The 18,206-nt window shown below is 43.5% G+C and overlaps 1 protein-coding gene across 1 annotated transcript in view; it reads right to left on the reverse strand.

Moving 5' to 3' along the window:
• LOC119434655 (alpha-mannosidase 2x-like) overlaps positions 1–12,223 on the reverse strand; it is a gene marked incomplete at its 3' end in the record, with an annotated part of 32,308 nt that extends 20,085 nt beyond the window's left edge. Inside the window, exons 1-6 of the mRNA XM_049659545.1 lie at positions 11,992–12,223; positions 7,118–7,282; positions 7,041–7,067; positions 3,644–3,788; positions 2,152–2,323; positions 1,031–1,264 (exon numbers count right to left, since the gene is read on the reverse strand). Of these exons, the coding sequence (XP_049515502.1) occupies positions 1,031–1,264; positions 2,152–2,323; positions 3,644–3,788; positions 7,041–7,067; positions 7,118–7,282; positions 11,992–12,150 (902 nt within the window). The remainder of the gene's footprint in view (positions 1–1,030; positions 1,265–2,151; positions 2,324–3,643; positions 3,789–7,040; positions 7,068–7,117; positions 7,283–11,991) is intronic.
• Between the last annotated feature and the right edge of the window lie 5,983 nt (positions 12,224–18,206).

The raw sequence follows: 18,206 nt of genomic DNA on the forward strand, positions 1-18,206 counted from the left end.
ACAACTTTTTTTACTGAAATAAGATTTCATTAGTTTTTTCTTTTTATGAATGTACAAAATGCCAGAAATGAAGGTGAACAAGTTAAAAAAAAAAAAAAAAAGAACACCGCATATCCACGAAGTGAATGATGATGAGTGGGCGAAGCATCGGGGGATCATTCGGGTAACTGTGAATCCCCCGTACATTGCCCACTCGAACATGCAAATGAGTGACAGCACATGTGTACAGTATATAGAATGTTGTTTTATTGGTCGTAATGGTATTGAGGTGCGGACCTTGTTTTGCCTTCATTAAGACTGCCTTGTGATCAGAGCAGCGGCACGGCGACGCCAGCAAGCGGACCCAGAGGCGGCGAGAGCGCAGGAAGCGGCGGCAAAACGCCAGAAGTGTTCTCCGGAAGCCGGAGCTTCGCGTACATATACTATATACATATATAGCCCTATATAATATAGCCCTCTATAGCTTATGTAGCCCTTGTGCACCGCAGCGCCCCTAGCGGACTCCATGCAAACCACAGCTATGGACGACGACTACTACTACGAGGGGGGGACAGGCTCGGCCCTAAGGTGCTTCACCCCTAAAAAAATTTTCTTTACGTTGAATAGTGCTTCACCTTTATGGGTTGAGACAGCGGTGCACTATCAGAAATACTATAAAGGATGTATCAACTGGAAAAAAAGTAGCATTAAGACATTGAAGATGCTTGAGCATATCAGTTAAGGAATAAATAAGGCATGAATATTAATGGGGTAATCAAAGCAGAAAAATATGTGGCACATTACCCAACTCAAATGTACAAAGTAACAATTTCATGTACAGTGCAAGTTATTTTGAGGTGCAGCTTGCAGAAGTATGATGCTGCCGTTTGCTGTGGAGCCACAGGTTTCTGCACTGACACTCCAAACTTTTTTTAAATGTGATAATTTCTGTCACTTCTTTTAAAACTTTTGAGAGTCTCCAACAAAAAATCTGCTCTTGACAGTCACTGTAATTACAGTTTTACTCAGACATGCAACAAATTTCATTCACGTTGCTTCAGCAGTTGTCTTATGAAGGCATTTCTGTGTCCCACACAATTTCAAACATGGAGTGTCCATGACTGTACACATTACATCTTCCCTGCATGGTACTTTACCTAGGTTTCGCTCCACCCATTGATGTCCCTCAACCATCTGTTCCAGCATTGCAAACACGTGCGTGTTGGCTTCGTCATTCATCACCCAGCCACCCGTAACGATCTCCAGTTGGCCAGACTGCACATAACTGCAAAAAATATTGCACACACAGTACCAAATGCCAGCAACAGCTACAACACAAATACAGTGTCAGACTAACACATGACTATATTACGATGAAGAAATTGCGGTCACTGACCAAGCCAAGGTGAAAATAACACAGACATGTCGGGACCCGAACGGGTCCCGAAACGTGTTATTTTCACCTTCACTTGGTCAGTGACCGCAATTTCTTCATCATCATCATGTTACTCACCAGACGAACTTTCGTCGAACTCTTGACTACATGACAATATTACGCAGCTGTCAAGTCAGGCAGCTGGAACACCGCGCAGAATGAGCAAATGAGCTCTTGTGGTAATGAACACGGAACACTAAACGGCAAAAGAAAGCGAAATATATTACATATTTTGCCATATTTCTTTTTCAATGCATCCCTCAAACTGGACTTTCCATTAGTAATGCAATTCCAGTGCATCGACAAGAATCTGCAAACAACTTTTTAAAATATTCCTTGTTATGGCACACATTGGCTTGGAATAACAAAAGTTTATTTGATCAACACTGAACAGAACAATACTAAGCGAATGGAAGAGCAGTAAGGGACAGCAGAGGACCAGCTGGAGTGATCCAAGTGAATTATCTTGGCACAGCATACAATTTCCTTGTCCTGCAGTGTGACAAAATGGGAAGCTCCTGCACAATTTCTCACTAAATCTGCCCTACAAGAAGAAAGCACGCATATAATACCCAAGATGTTTGTACTCTTGCACACGAAAAAAAGTAAAAGGTGTTAAGGGCCTACAAGGCACATCATCTATTAATTTAAAATCAAGAAGACAAAAGAAAGACATGCTTTTTAGACTAGACCACAAAAACTAGTGTTTATCTAACCATTCAGAGTGCCATGCTTACCCCCGCACTTTGGACTTGATGTCCTCACTTTGTTGGTCAAACCAGTGAGAGAGGTAGGAAGTCTCGGCCCAGATGAAACGCCGCCGTTTGTCCACACCGAGCTTAGTGGCCATATTGTCCAATATGTGTCGCGTTTGGTCCAGGTAATACTTATCAAATGTCTTAAGCCAGCCTACGAGAACAACAGACAAACTATAACCATCAGTAAATCATCGTCACACCAATCCAGCTATGCGTACTTCTGCCACTATGACGGTGCTTGAATGCTCAATATGGTGACAGAAATGTATAGAAACCAAGAATGACTTTTGGTTTGCCAGCACTGCTACCGATGACTCGCTGTGTGATATAGATGCAGTTGCTTTCACATATCACTAATTGTTGCTGGGCTATTTGGTTCATACTTATCATGGTGCAAAAGACGCGAAACCATATATATGACCAAAAGGGAAAGAGCATTACAGATGCTCTTTTCTGTCCGGTAGTTTCATTCGCACCATAATTTACTGTAACATGCTGTGTGATCTTTAAACTTTCAACACAAACAGCATCAATTGCATGCAGACGTTAATTTCCAGTTGACTGTGAAAGCATGGAGCATGGGTGCCACAAAAGAACTAAATACCAAGTGCAAGCAGATGTCAGTGCATCTATGGCGGCACAGTGTTCCCAGATTGTCCATTGAACCTGGGAGAAGGTAATGCTCTATAAACTGCTGCAAATTACTTTATATGCTCCACAATTGGAGCATTAAAATTGTACAGCAACAAGTGACACCTTCTAGCACCTGCTTGGCTAATAGAAACTGACATGCAGCATGTACTACTGTATCCAATACAGGAGTTCATGATAAATGCTATTTGCGCACCACTTGAAACGAGGACTAGAAACGACAGACACAAGTGCAAACCTTCAGCTGGTTTCAATGGTAGGAAGTCGAATTGATACTGTTGTTAATGGTAGGAAGTAGAATTGTTACCAACTAGCCCAAAGCAGTCCCCCCTATACAGCAGCTTACAGCGTTTCAGAGAATTACCAGAGCTTATCTGGTGCTACTCGCCTTTGAAGCTACCAATTCGGCAGTGCAACCAACACAGGAAACATTGGAGGTACATAGCTCTTGAAAAAGATGTCCTCAAATGAACCCCTCATCCCAAACCCCTTGTACTATTAATCTTGGAGCTAATTTATCATTATCAGTTCTCCAAATGACAACAGCATTATTACCTAATAATTTTAGCTTTTAACATACATTTCATGGGAACAAATCAACTAGTGCAATGTAAATGACAAATTTTGCAAACACAATAACAACTGATGAATAATTAGTGACACAAACAACTCCCACCACTGTTTAGTTATGCATGAATGATCAGTACACAGAAAAGTACATGTGGTGAAAGTTTTTCTGACACCTCAGTGTACCTCAAAAAGAAACACTGGATCTGCCCTTTAGCAAATAATAGCACCATTATGAACTTCAGTTTCTTACCTGGATTTGTGGAATGAGGGACTACAAACACCCTAAGTTTCCGGTCTTTCGTCCACATTGACTCCTCATACTCAAGTTTCCAACCTTGTTTCCACACCCCGCCATCTGGGTTGTCGAATGCTATCTTCTCATATAGGTCATACACCTGGTGGGAAAGCAAAACAATAAATATGTACATGATGGCTTGCTTGGACACATATTGATAATGCACGGCACAATAGTACACAGCCAGGTAAAATAAATGTTCAAGTAAAGAACCCCAAATCTGTGCATGTGTGAATGGCTTAAAAATTCATACACAGTGGATCTGTGCTCCAACTCCATGCAATCATGTGTGCAGGGTGCTCCACAATGCTATCCAGTGATCCATTATGCATTAAAATAAAATTGCTTTGCCACTCTGCCTTCCTACATGCATTCATCAAAGTATGAGAGTCAGTCAACAGAAAATGTTAAATTATTTTTTAAATATTGAACTGAGTGAACGAAAAAAATTTAACATCATTTTCCTACATAATTTTTCTCACACTCTATACAAGTTCGCAACACTTGCAAAGTGCCTACATTCCCGTGGAAAACGAAAAAAATGTTGCAGTTTCACCCGAAAGGCGAAGCATCAATTGCGATAGCAAATTAGTAGAGAGCTATATGCAGTAAGGATAGTAGTTTTATTAGCTGTATAAACTTGGATGTGCAGCAGCACCAGCAAAGCGCAGAACTGTTGTTGACGCCGTCGGCGTTTTGCCGGCGTTCGCACTGAATGCGCGCGGTGTAGCCGGTGCCTCTGGGGGCGGCTCGGAGGTTTTCAATGAGATCAGAATGGGACACTCATCGAGCAGCGTTGGAAGTCTTTACCACCTTCTCGCCTCGCAATGCTTTTATATAAATACGCATTTGGTGCCGCAGCTAAACGTTGCCTCCCCTCCCTCCCCTACCCCCACAGCCTTTGGCGCGATGGAAGAAGTCGCGTTTGCTCTCCGCCATGCGTTCGCTCCCCGTGAAAGCACGCGTCCCTTGCACACATACAGCATAGGGTGCGCGGCGATGATTTCATCGCCGCTGGACTCTATATGAGGGCAGAAAATCACTTGGAGTGTCCATATAATTGCTATCGCAATAAAAACTGTTTGGCTGTGCAACTAGTTATGCACCGCTCAGTGTACCTCTTCATCTGCAAAAAATGTTTTTCTCCAGTGCGTCCTTGAGCAGTCTAAACATGTGATAACCACTTGGTTTGATATCCTGTACGTAAGGAGAATGTGTCAGAACATCAAAATGCAGGTCTTGAAGGGTGGCAACTGTTGAAGTGCTTCAGCTGTGATGTGGTTTCCTTTTTAATTGACATCACATCCCCGAAATGCCAACCCTGGAGCATCAGTTTGCAATTGAAGAACAAACGAACGAACGAACGAACGAACGAACGAACAAACAAACAAACCAAACGAAAAAGTTGCAAGGGGTTAAATCCAGCGAGCAGGATGGATGTTTCAGCAAAGTGATGGAACTGCATGCCAAAAACTCATGCATTATCAATGCAGAGTGCGCAGAGGCATTATCGTGGTGCGGAATCCAGTGCCCCTCTCTCACCAAATTTGGTCAGACATGGCATACACAACTTTTCAGCTGCTTCAGGACCTCCATGTAGCAAGCTACATTGACAGTTTGACATCAGGCACAAATAGTGGTGCACAATTTGATGACAGTAGAATCTCTAGCAACATGGCTTTGATTTTTGCTTTGTTCTTCCGTGCCCTTGGCTCGTCTTTCTTTTTACACTCTTGCTCTGGGACTTCACTTGATGGTGGATTCATAAATCCCAGGTTTCTACCGGTGCAACTCTTTGCAAGAATTCATTACTGTCATCTGAACTTTTTCAAACTGATACAACATTCTTTTCATTGCAACTTCTGCTCAGGAGTCAACAGTTCCAGCCTCCGCCCACCCCCATCGTGGTAAAAACCTTTTCCATTTCCAAATTTTCAGTCAGAATCTGGTGAACAGACGACTTTCCCAACCAAGTGCTTCTGATATCATTATAACAGTCATTCGGCAGTTACTGAGCACAGAGAACAAACACATGGTTTTCATCTTCGGAAGAGGTGGAGAAGTGATCTGATCTTTCATCATCCTTGGGGCCCCTCACGGGCTTTCCGCAAAACCCAGCACCCACTAAAACATAGTTCTTCCTTAAGTTTAGGGCATCCTTTCTATAGGCCTTTTGCAACATTTGGTGGATTTCTGCACCATTCTTGCCCAATTCCCAAGAAATTTGATGCTGATCCTTTGTTTCATCTGTCTGTCGATCTTCTTTCAACAAAGACTAAAAATGGCTTGCACAAAAAGTACATGCATCAATTTCAGCCTTGTCCATACAGCAGCCCGGCGTGTACTAGAGGTCAACCAGGCCCTCTCAAGTAAGAGAGTGGCGCCAGTACACTCTCGCATTTTTTTTTTGCTGACTCGCTGCATAGTATTTGGGACAGACCTAGTACAACTGCACTGTTAAGAATGCAATGTGAAAAACATTGTACCAAAATGAGACTGACCCACAGAAAGCTGATGAAAAATCCCTGAGAATGAATGATGTCAGAGGCAAAGAGCCGAGAAGACCGAAGAAACAATAAGTTGAAGTTTATCGTACTGATAAAGCTGGATTCACAAGGAAAACCGAATCACCAATTGTTTCTGTGGAAGAATGTGCCATATCTCAGTGACAGTGAACTACCCCATGCGAAACAGCAATGCAGACTATCCGCTTGCAGTGTGATATTCGGTGCAGCTGAGGGATACAATGCCCATCTGCAGACTGAAACAGTGATATCGGCTGTTTAAATACAGCTTAAAAACTAACTGCAACGAAATTTAGGATTGTGTAAAAATCTTAGTTTCAGATAGTGCAGATATAGAGCAACCTCCATGCAAAATGTTATGTTTCAAATATGAGTAGATGAGTCATGAAAAGCTGGTGAAAATAGACATTTTCGACACCGAACCTTAAGAAAAAAAAAAAAAAAAAACGCTGTCATTACTGCTTGCCTGAAGTGACGCATGATAGAGAATTGGCAGGACCTCCGAGATTAAGAGTTGCCTGCAGCTGCCAGTAAGGTGCTGAAAAATCTCAGAGGCGACATGCTGGGATTTGCGTCATATCCGCTTACCATCAGGTGCATGTATCATCAGCTTAGGTGCTGCTTCAAGGCTATTAAGAAAATTATATATTATCAGCCCTGCAGCTTTGTTAAGATTGCTTCAATAGTGTAGACAGCTCCCCAATAAACTAATTTAGCCAGTGTGAATTTTGTTGCAGTTGGCTTTTCACTGGGCATAATAGTGGAAAACAGCTGTAAGAACAGGTGCTGAAGGTTTCAAGGCATTTTGTAGACTTGGCAAGACTCACATTGTAGTCGATACTGGCAGGAGGGAGCTGCAAAAGGCGCAGTCGGCTGGTGATAGCGCGATGGCTGTCCGTGATACATTCTGCAGTGCTGGTGGGCCTTGGGGACGCCCTTCCAGCCCAGACCAGGGCCACCAGTGAGGAAATTGCGAACTGTGTCCCGGATCTGGGTTCAGCATTACGTGGTTGTTGCGAAGCTCTTTCTCCAGCCGCTGAAGCCTCTGCTCCAGGGCGGCCATGTCCACCTGAAGTTATGATAACACAGAACCGTTACAGGCCAAAAAGATACAATGCACTTGAACAAATTCACATTAGGCAAAGCTTGCTGAAAGTCAAGGCAAAGAAAGCTTTGTTTTTAAAACCACAGCTTTATCAAGGCATAAATGTAAGGGTGCTAATTCTCAACACTAAAATTGGGCCATATTGTAAATATGGCATCTTGTCAGCTCTTATTTGCTAACAAGTGGCCTCTGCTTGGCTCAAAATGCCAACAAGGCAAATTTGGCCACATGGAGGAATTTGACAGCGTCCAGACAGTGGTCCAGAATAGCACCCCAGTGGGCAACCAGAAAAAAAAAGTTTAGTGTCTCGTGCAATACACACAAACTTGAACAGGTAAAGCTAACCATATCAGATGAACTGGTGTCATCCTAAAATGTCAAGCTGGAACAGTGTCATCCCATGAATTCATTTGAAGTGTGTGCTCATTGCAATGTCGCCAGCTACAATCCGTAAATTGCAATATGTGTTTGAAGTAACTAGTTGAAAACTTAATAAGTAATTTTTTTTTTCATTTATATGCACTTTGATCTATATTACAAGTAATGTCGGCCTCTTCGAGTATCCAGCTCACGGACTACAACTGCAGTATCCTGCCGCAGGTGATTCTTGGCAATCCTGTATAGTGTAAATAATAATAAAAAAAAAAAACATCCCAGTGTATTAAGCATGACCTGTACATTTACACAAGCAAAAACACTATGTGCATCCAACCAGCAATGCACACCTTGGACGAGCCTAAGAAAGCTGTTCTTCTGAAAAAAGTACAAGACTGCTTTTGAGAGTGAATAAGACGTAATGGTGATAGCTAAGGGTAGTACCTGCCGTTTGCATTAATAATGCAAACATTTACACAAGCACTTCACAATGTGGTTCAGGATTCATTTACAATGTGTTGAACATCATATTACTGTTCATACATTCTTTCACACATCACAAGGAATCTGGCTGCACTCACAAATTTGCTGGCTTTAACTATGACCAAAAGAATTTAACTTTGTTTTTTTTTCTTCTTTTTGCATTGGTTGCCACATGGCACAATAGAATGAAATTATATCAAAATAAGAAGGCCTGTTTCATGCAGAATACCGCAAGAAGAACTCATGGAATGCATTGTCCATTAGCCAGCACTTGATCACGTTGGTCAGTTCCTAACAGCCCATAGTAGTCATAGACAGTCTTTGTCGCTCGGCATGTCCAAGGTAGATTATGTGCATCCATTGCAGATGCAGGAGCAGAATAGGGACTCGGGGTTCGAAATGCTAGGCTATAGCCATCCACAAAGCTCACATAAGGTGGTGCACCTAAATGTCTTGCTACACATGTGGCGAGTTGCGTAACATACACCTATTATTCAGTGACTTCAATGTAAATGGCATTGTAGAACACCTGCTTGTAACGAAAAGTCATGAGTTGAATTTCGTAAGGTACAAGAATATATTTTTTTTCTAAAACATCTTGCTATGTTAGGCCAACCGACTGACCAACTGAAGGAAGGCACTATGAAAACTTATCTGTGATCCGTAGTGTGGCTATCACCATTATAGTAGCTAGCAGACAACCCAGATGCCAAATTGAACCCACTGGCAAATTCAACAAAGAAACATAGAGAACTTTTTGCTGACAGGCTAAGGTGCATACACAAATTGCATGCCAACATGTCACAGCTTCGTCTGCCTTACTGGCCTTTCAGTTATACTGATTATGTTACATAGAAGTGAACATTAAGGGGCAGGTGAGGCGAGTATAATCGAAGAGCCTGGCATATTATGCCTGTTGCAATAAATAGTTTGCTATATCAAGTTATTCGATATACACAAACTTGCCTATAAACTGAAACGGACTCTTGTGAAACATTTGCTATATACGAATTTGTCATCTTCAGCAGTGTAAAGAAGCAAGAAAGGAATCTATTTATTGAAAACGAAACTATGTGTATAAGGCTGCAATGTGTGCCTGTGCCATTAATTGTCCCCCCCCACCCACCCTTTAGCATCAACAAATACAACATTCTCAGTGTGCAAGGTTGTTTAGGCCTGCTCTTTTTCCCTCAATTCCAAGGAAAATCCTTCGAGCACTGCATTGGAAAGCCGACCAAGTTCCTCCCAGGGTGTGGCAATGCAGTCTCCATTCTGTGCTGGGTTTCAGTGCAATTGAGGTAGAAACAGTTACAGCATGTAGAAACAGTTACATATAATGCCTAAAGGGACATCACACCAGGCATGGTTGAGCATTGCAAGCTTCAAATCTTCTCTGCAAAAAAGAAATAATAATAAGAATAATAACTTCCCTGAATGCTGAGTTCGTGGCATGCAAGCACTTCATAGCAATGGCAGCGGACGTCTCGAGTTTGATATGTCCAATAGGGAGTTATTTTATGTGAGTGTCGGAAAGTAAGTTTCATGTGTTCAGTATAGAGAATAATTTTCTTTACCCAGGTTCGTTATATTTGGGTTCGACTGTCCACAAATTAAGCAACAAGATCAAACTTCCTGGTTTGCATTGTTCTATAAAACACTTGCCATCCTTGCTTTCCTGCTTTGTCCAGCAAAAAAAAAAAAAAAAATAGATGAAAGGAACAAACAGTCATATGCGCATCACCATTGAAGAAACAAGCTACTGCTGAGACAGCGATTTGCTTTGCTATCTGTTGGCTACCAAGTGCAGACGGACCATGCAAGAAATGATGCCAAGTGCTTTGTTAAATTGTGTGTCAAAAAGCACAATCTTGTTGCAGATTTAAGTAAAAGCAATAGAGTGGTAAACATAATGCTTCTTTTAAGGTCGTCAGAATAAAAAGGCAGGTCACTGTATAGACTTGCAGAGTCCTCACTATTAGTGACATTAACTCTCACCTCTTAAAATACAAGACCACTAAAGAAAATACCAGTGCAAGTTAGAGCCTGGAAGACGTATTCATCATGTGTCAGCAGCATTGTGCAGAAATGGCAATGAAACTCAAAGCTGCACTTTATCACCAGCAAAGCATTTTGAATGCTACGAGGCATTTAGCAAGCTGCTGACTAGTGTATGAAAATAAGGCACCATTACACAATATGAGGCATTTATCTAAGCATCAAAGAAAACAAATTGATATTACTACCATCACCTGAACAAAGTAAGGGATGGCCCAGTTTGTACAGATAAAAATAGTGCACTCATCACATCCCTCCTGCAGTTCTACAATTTCAAGTATAGAAGAAAGTTGAGCTAGTTGGTGCTGTCCCACAATTCAGGCATATTTAACTACACTAGAAATGCACTCATAAAACACAGGACACCACACTAGACGTGGACTGCATCTTTACCATGCTAGAACATCTAAATTATGGGATGCATAGAATCTAGACGCAAAGAGCAATATTACATTCTTTTCTAATCCTTTTCGTTAGCACAGAAGCTATTGGAACAAGTCAATAAGCAGGTTATTTCTAAGATAAGAACACTCTTTTGTGGTGAGAGGCAACGTGTCCTGTGTGCTTCTTGTTCTTATGCTACATCTTTTTATCACTAGTTAAGTGTGCCTGAATTGCAGAATACAAATTTTATGTAAGACAACATTCAAGGTGTATTAACAGAATAAACAGTACATAATAGTGCAATTGGGCTTTGTTATTGCCACTGGAGCTTGCTTATGCTCACAGCAAAGCTTCATTGCTGTCTTACATAATATTTGAAGTGCTGCTGAAGCAAAATAAAATTTGATGTGAATTTAAGGTGGGTCATTGCCATGCGGTTAGGTTAGTGGCACAGAAGGGATCTGTGAGCAGTGAAGTCAAGCGCACTAACAAAACTGGCCCCCAAGTTCGCTTTCGTACAATCAAACGTAATATTTTGCGCACAGTTAGTCATTAAAGCGCAGCCTACTAAGCTGCTGTCCAAACACCTGTGCAGCAAATTGAGGGGGGGAAAGCATGCTTGTCTTGCTGCTTTATTATTTAATTATTTATTTTCTTTGCTCTTGCTCTTCAACTATATGAGTGACTCTGGGCCAAGCAAACATAGAAACAGAATGGTGTAGATGAAGCCATCAAGCCACAGGCGAGATCTTTATAACTAATTATGGTGACGCATGGTCAATGACTATTAGGTAGTTAACTGTGCCCATCTAACGCAGAGGAGCCGCAACAAAATGAAAATGGCACCAAGAGAACAACGATGCTAACGGAAATTGTTGAGCACTTTGGGTTTGCGCTTCAGAGTGATAAGGATTTCAGTGCAGCAAGTAGTGCAGCCTACCTGACCCCACAGGAAGAATAAAACTGCTTCGCATAACCCTCTACAATCCCGGCCTTTTTCTTTCTTTTCTGATAGGAACTTTAATCGCTTTTGAAAAGCTGGCCGTACAAAACTCGAAACACCACCAGGCGTAACGCTCGCTGGCATCAACACAAACCCTACGTATCTCGTTTCATGTTATTAAAGAGGAACAAATCTTGCCGACATACGTGACCCACTTTAAAAGCATGAACAGTCGATCAAACACTACGCTATCATACGCGAATTCTGTGCATATGCGATACGAAAGCAGTGTTCGCGGTCGGAAGACCGGGATCAAAGGTGAATGAGTATACGTGGGACCCGAGACGAGCGCATTCCACTTTCTAGGCCAGTAGGTCCAACGTGCTGCAGCGACGTTGACTATTACCAAAAAGTAAAAGAAGATCGTCCGTACCTTGCCTGGAGGCCATCCTGCCATGCCAGTAGAGCTCGGTAGGAGCCTGCTGAAGTAGATGTAGACGGCTCCGAAGCACACGAGGACACAGGCGGCACCGATGCAGGCCGCCGATCTTCGAACTTGTAAGATGGTAGTCCCGAACCGCAGGCGTATCATAGCGCCCGTGTCATGCTGCCGCTGGGTCGTTCCAAAAAGAAATTAAAGATCCGCTTGCGCTGACAGCCACCGAAGTAAACAAACAGGTACTAAGCGCACCATAGCAGCACTGTCTCTCAACGAGCGCCGCGACCAACGCAGCACGCCGATCGTGGGGTGTATATATGCTCAACACCTATTGTAATGTGGACCGTTAGAGCAGGTTCATTACGGCGCGGAAATCACGCCGGTCATGCAAACAACACGCCAGAGCCATTCCTTTTCAGCGTGCGTCGGACTGTTTTTGACGGACGGTACGGGCCACCGCGCAAAACCACCTACACATACACAAACACGCACAACGCCGACCAACGCAGAGAAAAATAAAAGTAAAATGCGGCTACGAGAAGCCCAGTGGAAAGCGCGTACGTGTACCCTTTCCTCTGCCGCTTTCCCGCCGCGGGCGCCCTCTGAGCTTGTTTCGGTTTCGCTAGCGCGAAATTTTAAACACAATTGTTGTGGCAGTGAAGTGGAATCGATAAATTATGAGGTAATAACCTTCACGGCTCCTCATAAATAGCTTTCGATCAGTTCATTTCTTAGTTCCCTGATGTATAATGGCGTAAGTGAGACTAACAGCCTCGAGAATTTTATTTTTTCATACATCTTGGAATTATAATTTGTTATTATATGTGCGCGCAAAAATGACCCAGGAATGCGTGTGTGTGTGTGTTCGTGGGAGTGCGCGTGGCATTCCGTTCATTTAGAAATAATAAAAACAAAGTAATATTGAAGACATGATGCTAATTAGGCAACATTATTATTGCTGCACGTTTTAGAGTATGACAGCTGGGTGGTAGTGAACGAGCTCGGTACATTGTTCGTGTCACCTCATTCTACGTTTTTCGTCAAACGCACGATTGAATCACATTATTTTGTTTTATTGACAGCGCTAGTTCATAAACCAATGTACAGATAGTCAACATACCAACCTTTTCCAGACCTATTATGGGCATATCAAATACACAAGAAAGAATTAATTGAAATTTGATGTGCAAGCTTGGGAAAAAAAAAAAAAAAAGCAATGTTATACTGTTACGTTGGAAGAAAACCAGAACAGGTAAAAACAGAATTCTGATAGAAATGTTACGCGGTATTCTTTCAGTGCGCATTCTTTTGCGAGTTTTACGCCACAACTTTGAAAAGCGGGACAAATAACTAGGGAAGATGTAGACAGCTAGAAACTGTTGAGTATGATGTTTTCTAATGGGATGCACAATTTGACGTTCGAGCTTACATAATTAGGCAATAACTTATAAATTTAGGGAATTGATATTTACTAATTGGTTCATCAATTAAAATACAAAATATAGTGTGCGCAAGGCGACTACTAACAAAACACCGTTGGCCCCATCGTCGTCTCTCGTGCCCCCTTTTTAAAACAAATTGGCCCCCGTTTTGAATAACACACGGTACCATATAATATTAGTAGATGCATACATATATTATGTGAAAGAATTTTCACACTGTTAGTGCTGCAGATTTATTCAAAACGAAAGGGCATTTCCGTGACGTCGATTCCAATAATCTATCTGTTTCTTGTCTATTTATCTTTTTTTTTCAGTTTAATATGCATTGAAAGGGTAGATGCCCAGTGGAAATAAAAATTAAATGCAGTGAAATTCGAATTTTCAAAAAGCACACATATAGTTCTTATACATATGTATAAAGAACTGCGAGAACTTCGCTTACTTTTCATGAGACGTTTCAAACTTTTGTATAAATGTGAGCAGTCCGCGTGTGCCTTCCTTGCTATAGTTGCAGACCAACTCTTCTATCTGCAGGCATACAACCGAAGGTCGCTCGCGTCTTTCTTTCTTTCTTTCTTTCTTTCTTCTTTCTTCTTTCTTTCTTTCTTTCTTTTCTTTCTTCTTTCTTTCTTTCTTTCTTTCTTTCTCTTCTTCTTTCTTCTTTCTTTCTTTCTTTTCTTTCTGTTGATCACATGCTCTTGGACAAACTGCAGAGTCTGTGCTGTATTCACAGCTCAACCGTGCTGCAGAGTGCAGATATGCATATCTGTTCGCCAGATACAGCGGGTGGGCTTATATTACAGCTTCAGTGCGGAGGAGGCACGTCTCATCGTCTCGGCTCACCGTCATGAAAACGCATACCTCCCTGCTGCGTGACTCTCGAAATGTTCTTTTTGTTTCTTTCGCTTCTATTCGTTTTTATCTGTATACGGAGCGGTGAAGTGAGTGAGAGAGAGAGAGGACCCGGACTTTATAAAATAATGACGAGATTTTATATATGTCACACCACCTAACGAATAAACAGTTAAGTGCTCGAAGTAGTGTTGCCTTGACGCTTCGAAACAGAAGTAATTTTACTGCTCGCAGCGACGCATACCGCATTACTTGGAGGCGTATATAGATGCAAGCAAAAGCACTGTGCTGAAAACATCCTGCGACGCTGTGTTTAACCAAAGCGAGCAGAACCGGTAGCATTTTGCTCATCTGCTGGCATAAGCGTGTCAATTGGTATCAATGCACAATTATCACGAATGTATTTGCATTCTCTCTCACATACAAAATTCATGCGGCGCAATAGCGCTTCTCTAGCGCGTTGTGGTTGACGTCAGCGTGATAAAGTGTCGCTATAGACCATAGCAAGGCTGTCCTTCCCAGGTACGCATTCCCGCATTCAGGTAAAGTCTCCGTTGGCATATCAGCGTTACGCTAAAACTCTCCAATGCTGTGCCTATCAATCTCGTGGTTCCAGAAGCAAGAAAGCTTGGGCTGCTAAGCACGAGGTCGCGGGATCAAATCCCGGACACGGCGGCCGCATTTCGATGGCGGCGAAATGCAGAAAACACCCGTGTACTTAGATTTAGGTGCACGTTAAAAACCCCAGGTGGCCCAAATTAATCCGGAGTCCCCGCTACGTCGTGCCTCATAATCAGATGGTGTTTTTGGCACATAAAACCCCATAATTAATTTCATTAATTAAGCAAGAAAGCTACCGTGTGAACAACAGAGCATCTGCAGCGTTTTTCTCGGCGTGGATGATTAAAAGACAACAGTTACTCTGTCTCGCAGCAGTGTGGGGGCAAAAAAATTTTTTTGGAGAACGTATACGAAGATAATTGAACCACACAGCTGGTACAGTAAGTGCCATTAGTGTCACCGGGCACTGTGCTAAAAAAAAGAAAAAAAGGAAAGAGAAAAGAAAGTGAAAAGAAAGAAAACAGTCGCTGTTTCGCCCGAAAGGTGAAGCATCGATGCGATAGCAAACTACTAAGGATAGTAGTTTTATCGGTCGTATAAATTTGTAAACGTTGTCATACTAACTAAACTACATACTAGCATACTAACATACTAACTGAAACAAGCAAACATGAACGCATCTCACTCGATGACCGCGGAAACGCGCTGTCTATCGCTGTAGTGAGTAAGCGCGGCAGCAGCAGAAGCAAGCGAATTGACCTTGGTCCCGCCGTTCGCATCAACGCGAACTAAGCCGCGAAAACACAGTGCCAGGAGGTAGGACTCTGTCCCCGCCTCAGGTGGCTTTCAAGATCCAGCCGCTCGGGTGGGCGCGCGCAGCGCGGAACGCGGACTACCCCCTCCCCACCTTCACACCCCCCCCCCCCCCCCCCCCGGAGCCTTGCGCGCGCGCGCTCGCTCGGGCGGCTCAGCGTAAACACCCCCCTCTTCCTCTTCCTACTCTCTCTCTGGAGCGTTGCGCGCGACTGGAAGACGGGGCGCTTCCTTCCCGCTTCTCGCCCTTGCGTGCGCGAGATTGTTCCGCGTTCACCTGGTCACCCTCGCAAGCTTTTCCTCGCACATGGAGCATACGGCGCGCGGCGACGATTTTATCGCCCGTGGACTTTATACGGAACCTCACCACGACGGCGACGCCGACCGCAGAAATGCGCCTGGAGTGTCCATATAATTGCTATCGCAATAAATGTGCCAGCGCAGTTGACTGTTTATTTGTTCCGAACGAAGTCGCGTGTTCAATTAAGGTAAAGGAGAAATTAAAAAAGAAAAAAGAAGTGAAAAAGAAGACACTCAGGTACTTAGGTTTGTGAGCATTTAAGGAACCACAGACAGAAAAAAATTAGCTGGAGCGCTGCTAAGGCTTCTCATCCTTGTTAGACAGACACACACACACACACACACACACACACACACACACACACACACACACACACACACACACACACACACACACACACACACACACACACACACACACACACACACACACACACACACACACACACACACACCACACACACACACACACACACACACACACACACACACACACACACACACACACACACACACACACACACACACACACACACACACACACACACACACACACACACACACACGCACGCACACGCGCGCACACGCACACACACGCACACACATGAAGGACAACTTGCCGCAGGTGGGAGCAGATTAAAAAAGAAATTGGACCACATACGGACGTGTGTGTGTGTGTGTGTGTGTGCGTGTGTGTTCATCATGTATAGCCTATTAAAATAATCACCCAGCGCCTGAAGTATAGCATGCCAGACGATCATCCAGGCTAACATCTCCAGGTTATCATTGAAGTTTGCTTCTCTCTCTTACGTAGATGACCGTGTGTATAGACGACCTGGTGTGCATGATATGCGCATGCGGAAAACGTCGACACGAAGCATGTGACAACCAACCAGCCTCGCTTCCTTCCGACCGACCTCTCTTTAAGGCGCAGAAATCGATTCTGAAACGGGGCACAGGTGCACTTATACCCCCGTGTATCTGTTTCCTTTCCCGCAAACCTTTTCCGGTGGAGAAAGTTAGTCTTCGGAGGCTTTGGGGCTGGGGTGGTCGGACACCTGCTCTCACCTGCTCCTGGGGATCTGCAAGTGACAACCCTACAACGTGTCCTAAGTGCCAGGTGTGTCTACTGTGTACAGTCGTCATCTTTCGGGGCTATAGGTCCTGGTACTTAGGGCATAATAGGCACAAGATGCTTAGGGAGGCCAAACTGTCCCACATGTCCCATATGACTTTACCAGTTGGATAACGGGCAAGTGCGCTGATTCATTGCTGCAGTACCTGCATCAAACAGGGCTGCGTGAATTTCCTCCCCTCCTTCCTATCTTTCATTTCTACGTTTGTCTCCTCCTTTCTGAAGAGTAGGCAGGCGTTGTGCCCCTTCTGGTGGCGGCTGCCAGCCTTGCTCCTCGTTTTCCCTTTCCTGTGTATATGTTTACAAATCAAATAATAATAATAATAATTTATATGACGCCTTTTGCTATATATGCCTGCAACCACTGACGAAAGTCGGCCCACCGATCAAAAATGTTGGGCAATAAAGCAGAGATGACCGCGACGTTGCGAAAATCATTTTCAATAAAAACGATACTTATTGCTATTCCATTGGATTCGAGCGTGATTCGCGGCTTCATATATAGTCCACCACTCGGCCCAATGCGTCACATATTTTTAAACCGCAGTAGCACTGCCGTGCACAGAAACTGCGGCTTCGATTTAAAGAAAACCGTCTCCAGACATTCTATAGACTGTCTACACGGATTATTGTGAAAACACTGCACAAATCTTGCGAATACGCTTACACCGTCCGTTCGAAACACCGGATGATCCGAAATGTAACAGTTACCTGATCCTATTGTATACTTTGCGCTGTGCGATTGTCTCTTCTCGCTCTGTACACGCAGATACAGAAGAGGCTTACACTGCGTCGGAGGATTGTCACAGGTTTACGCAAAGGCGCACGCACCGAGTTTATTAACGCAACTGAAATGCCTAAGTAAATTCGCAACGAGAGTGTTCCAACAGCTTTCCGCGCAGCCTGCAATATTTGGCACACCTATACGCAAGAGCAGAACTTGACCGTTTGCTGTAAATGGGCTGCTGTATATAGGGGATCCCCTTACCTGGGCAAACGAGCGGAAGAGGTTATTCCTGCATGAACATTCTGATAGAGGAAACAAAACAGAGTGCAGTAAAAGTGCGGAGGCCGGGACATGCAACAGACGGCACGTGGGGGGAGCG

Source organism: Dermacentor silvarum, unplaced genomic scaffold (genome assembly GCF_013339745.2).
Source record: "Dermacentor silvarum isolate Dsil-2018 unplaced genomic scaffold, BIME_Dsil_1.4 Seq14678, whole genome shotgun sequence".
Taxonomy (NCBI): domain Eukaryota; kingdom Metazoa; phylum Arthropoda; class Arachnida; order Ixodida; family Ixodidae; genus Dermacentor; species Dermacentor silvarum.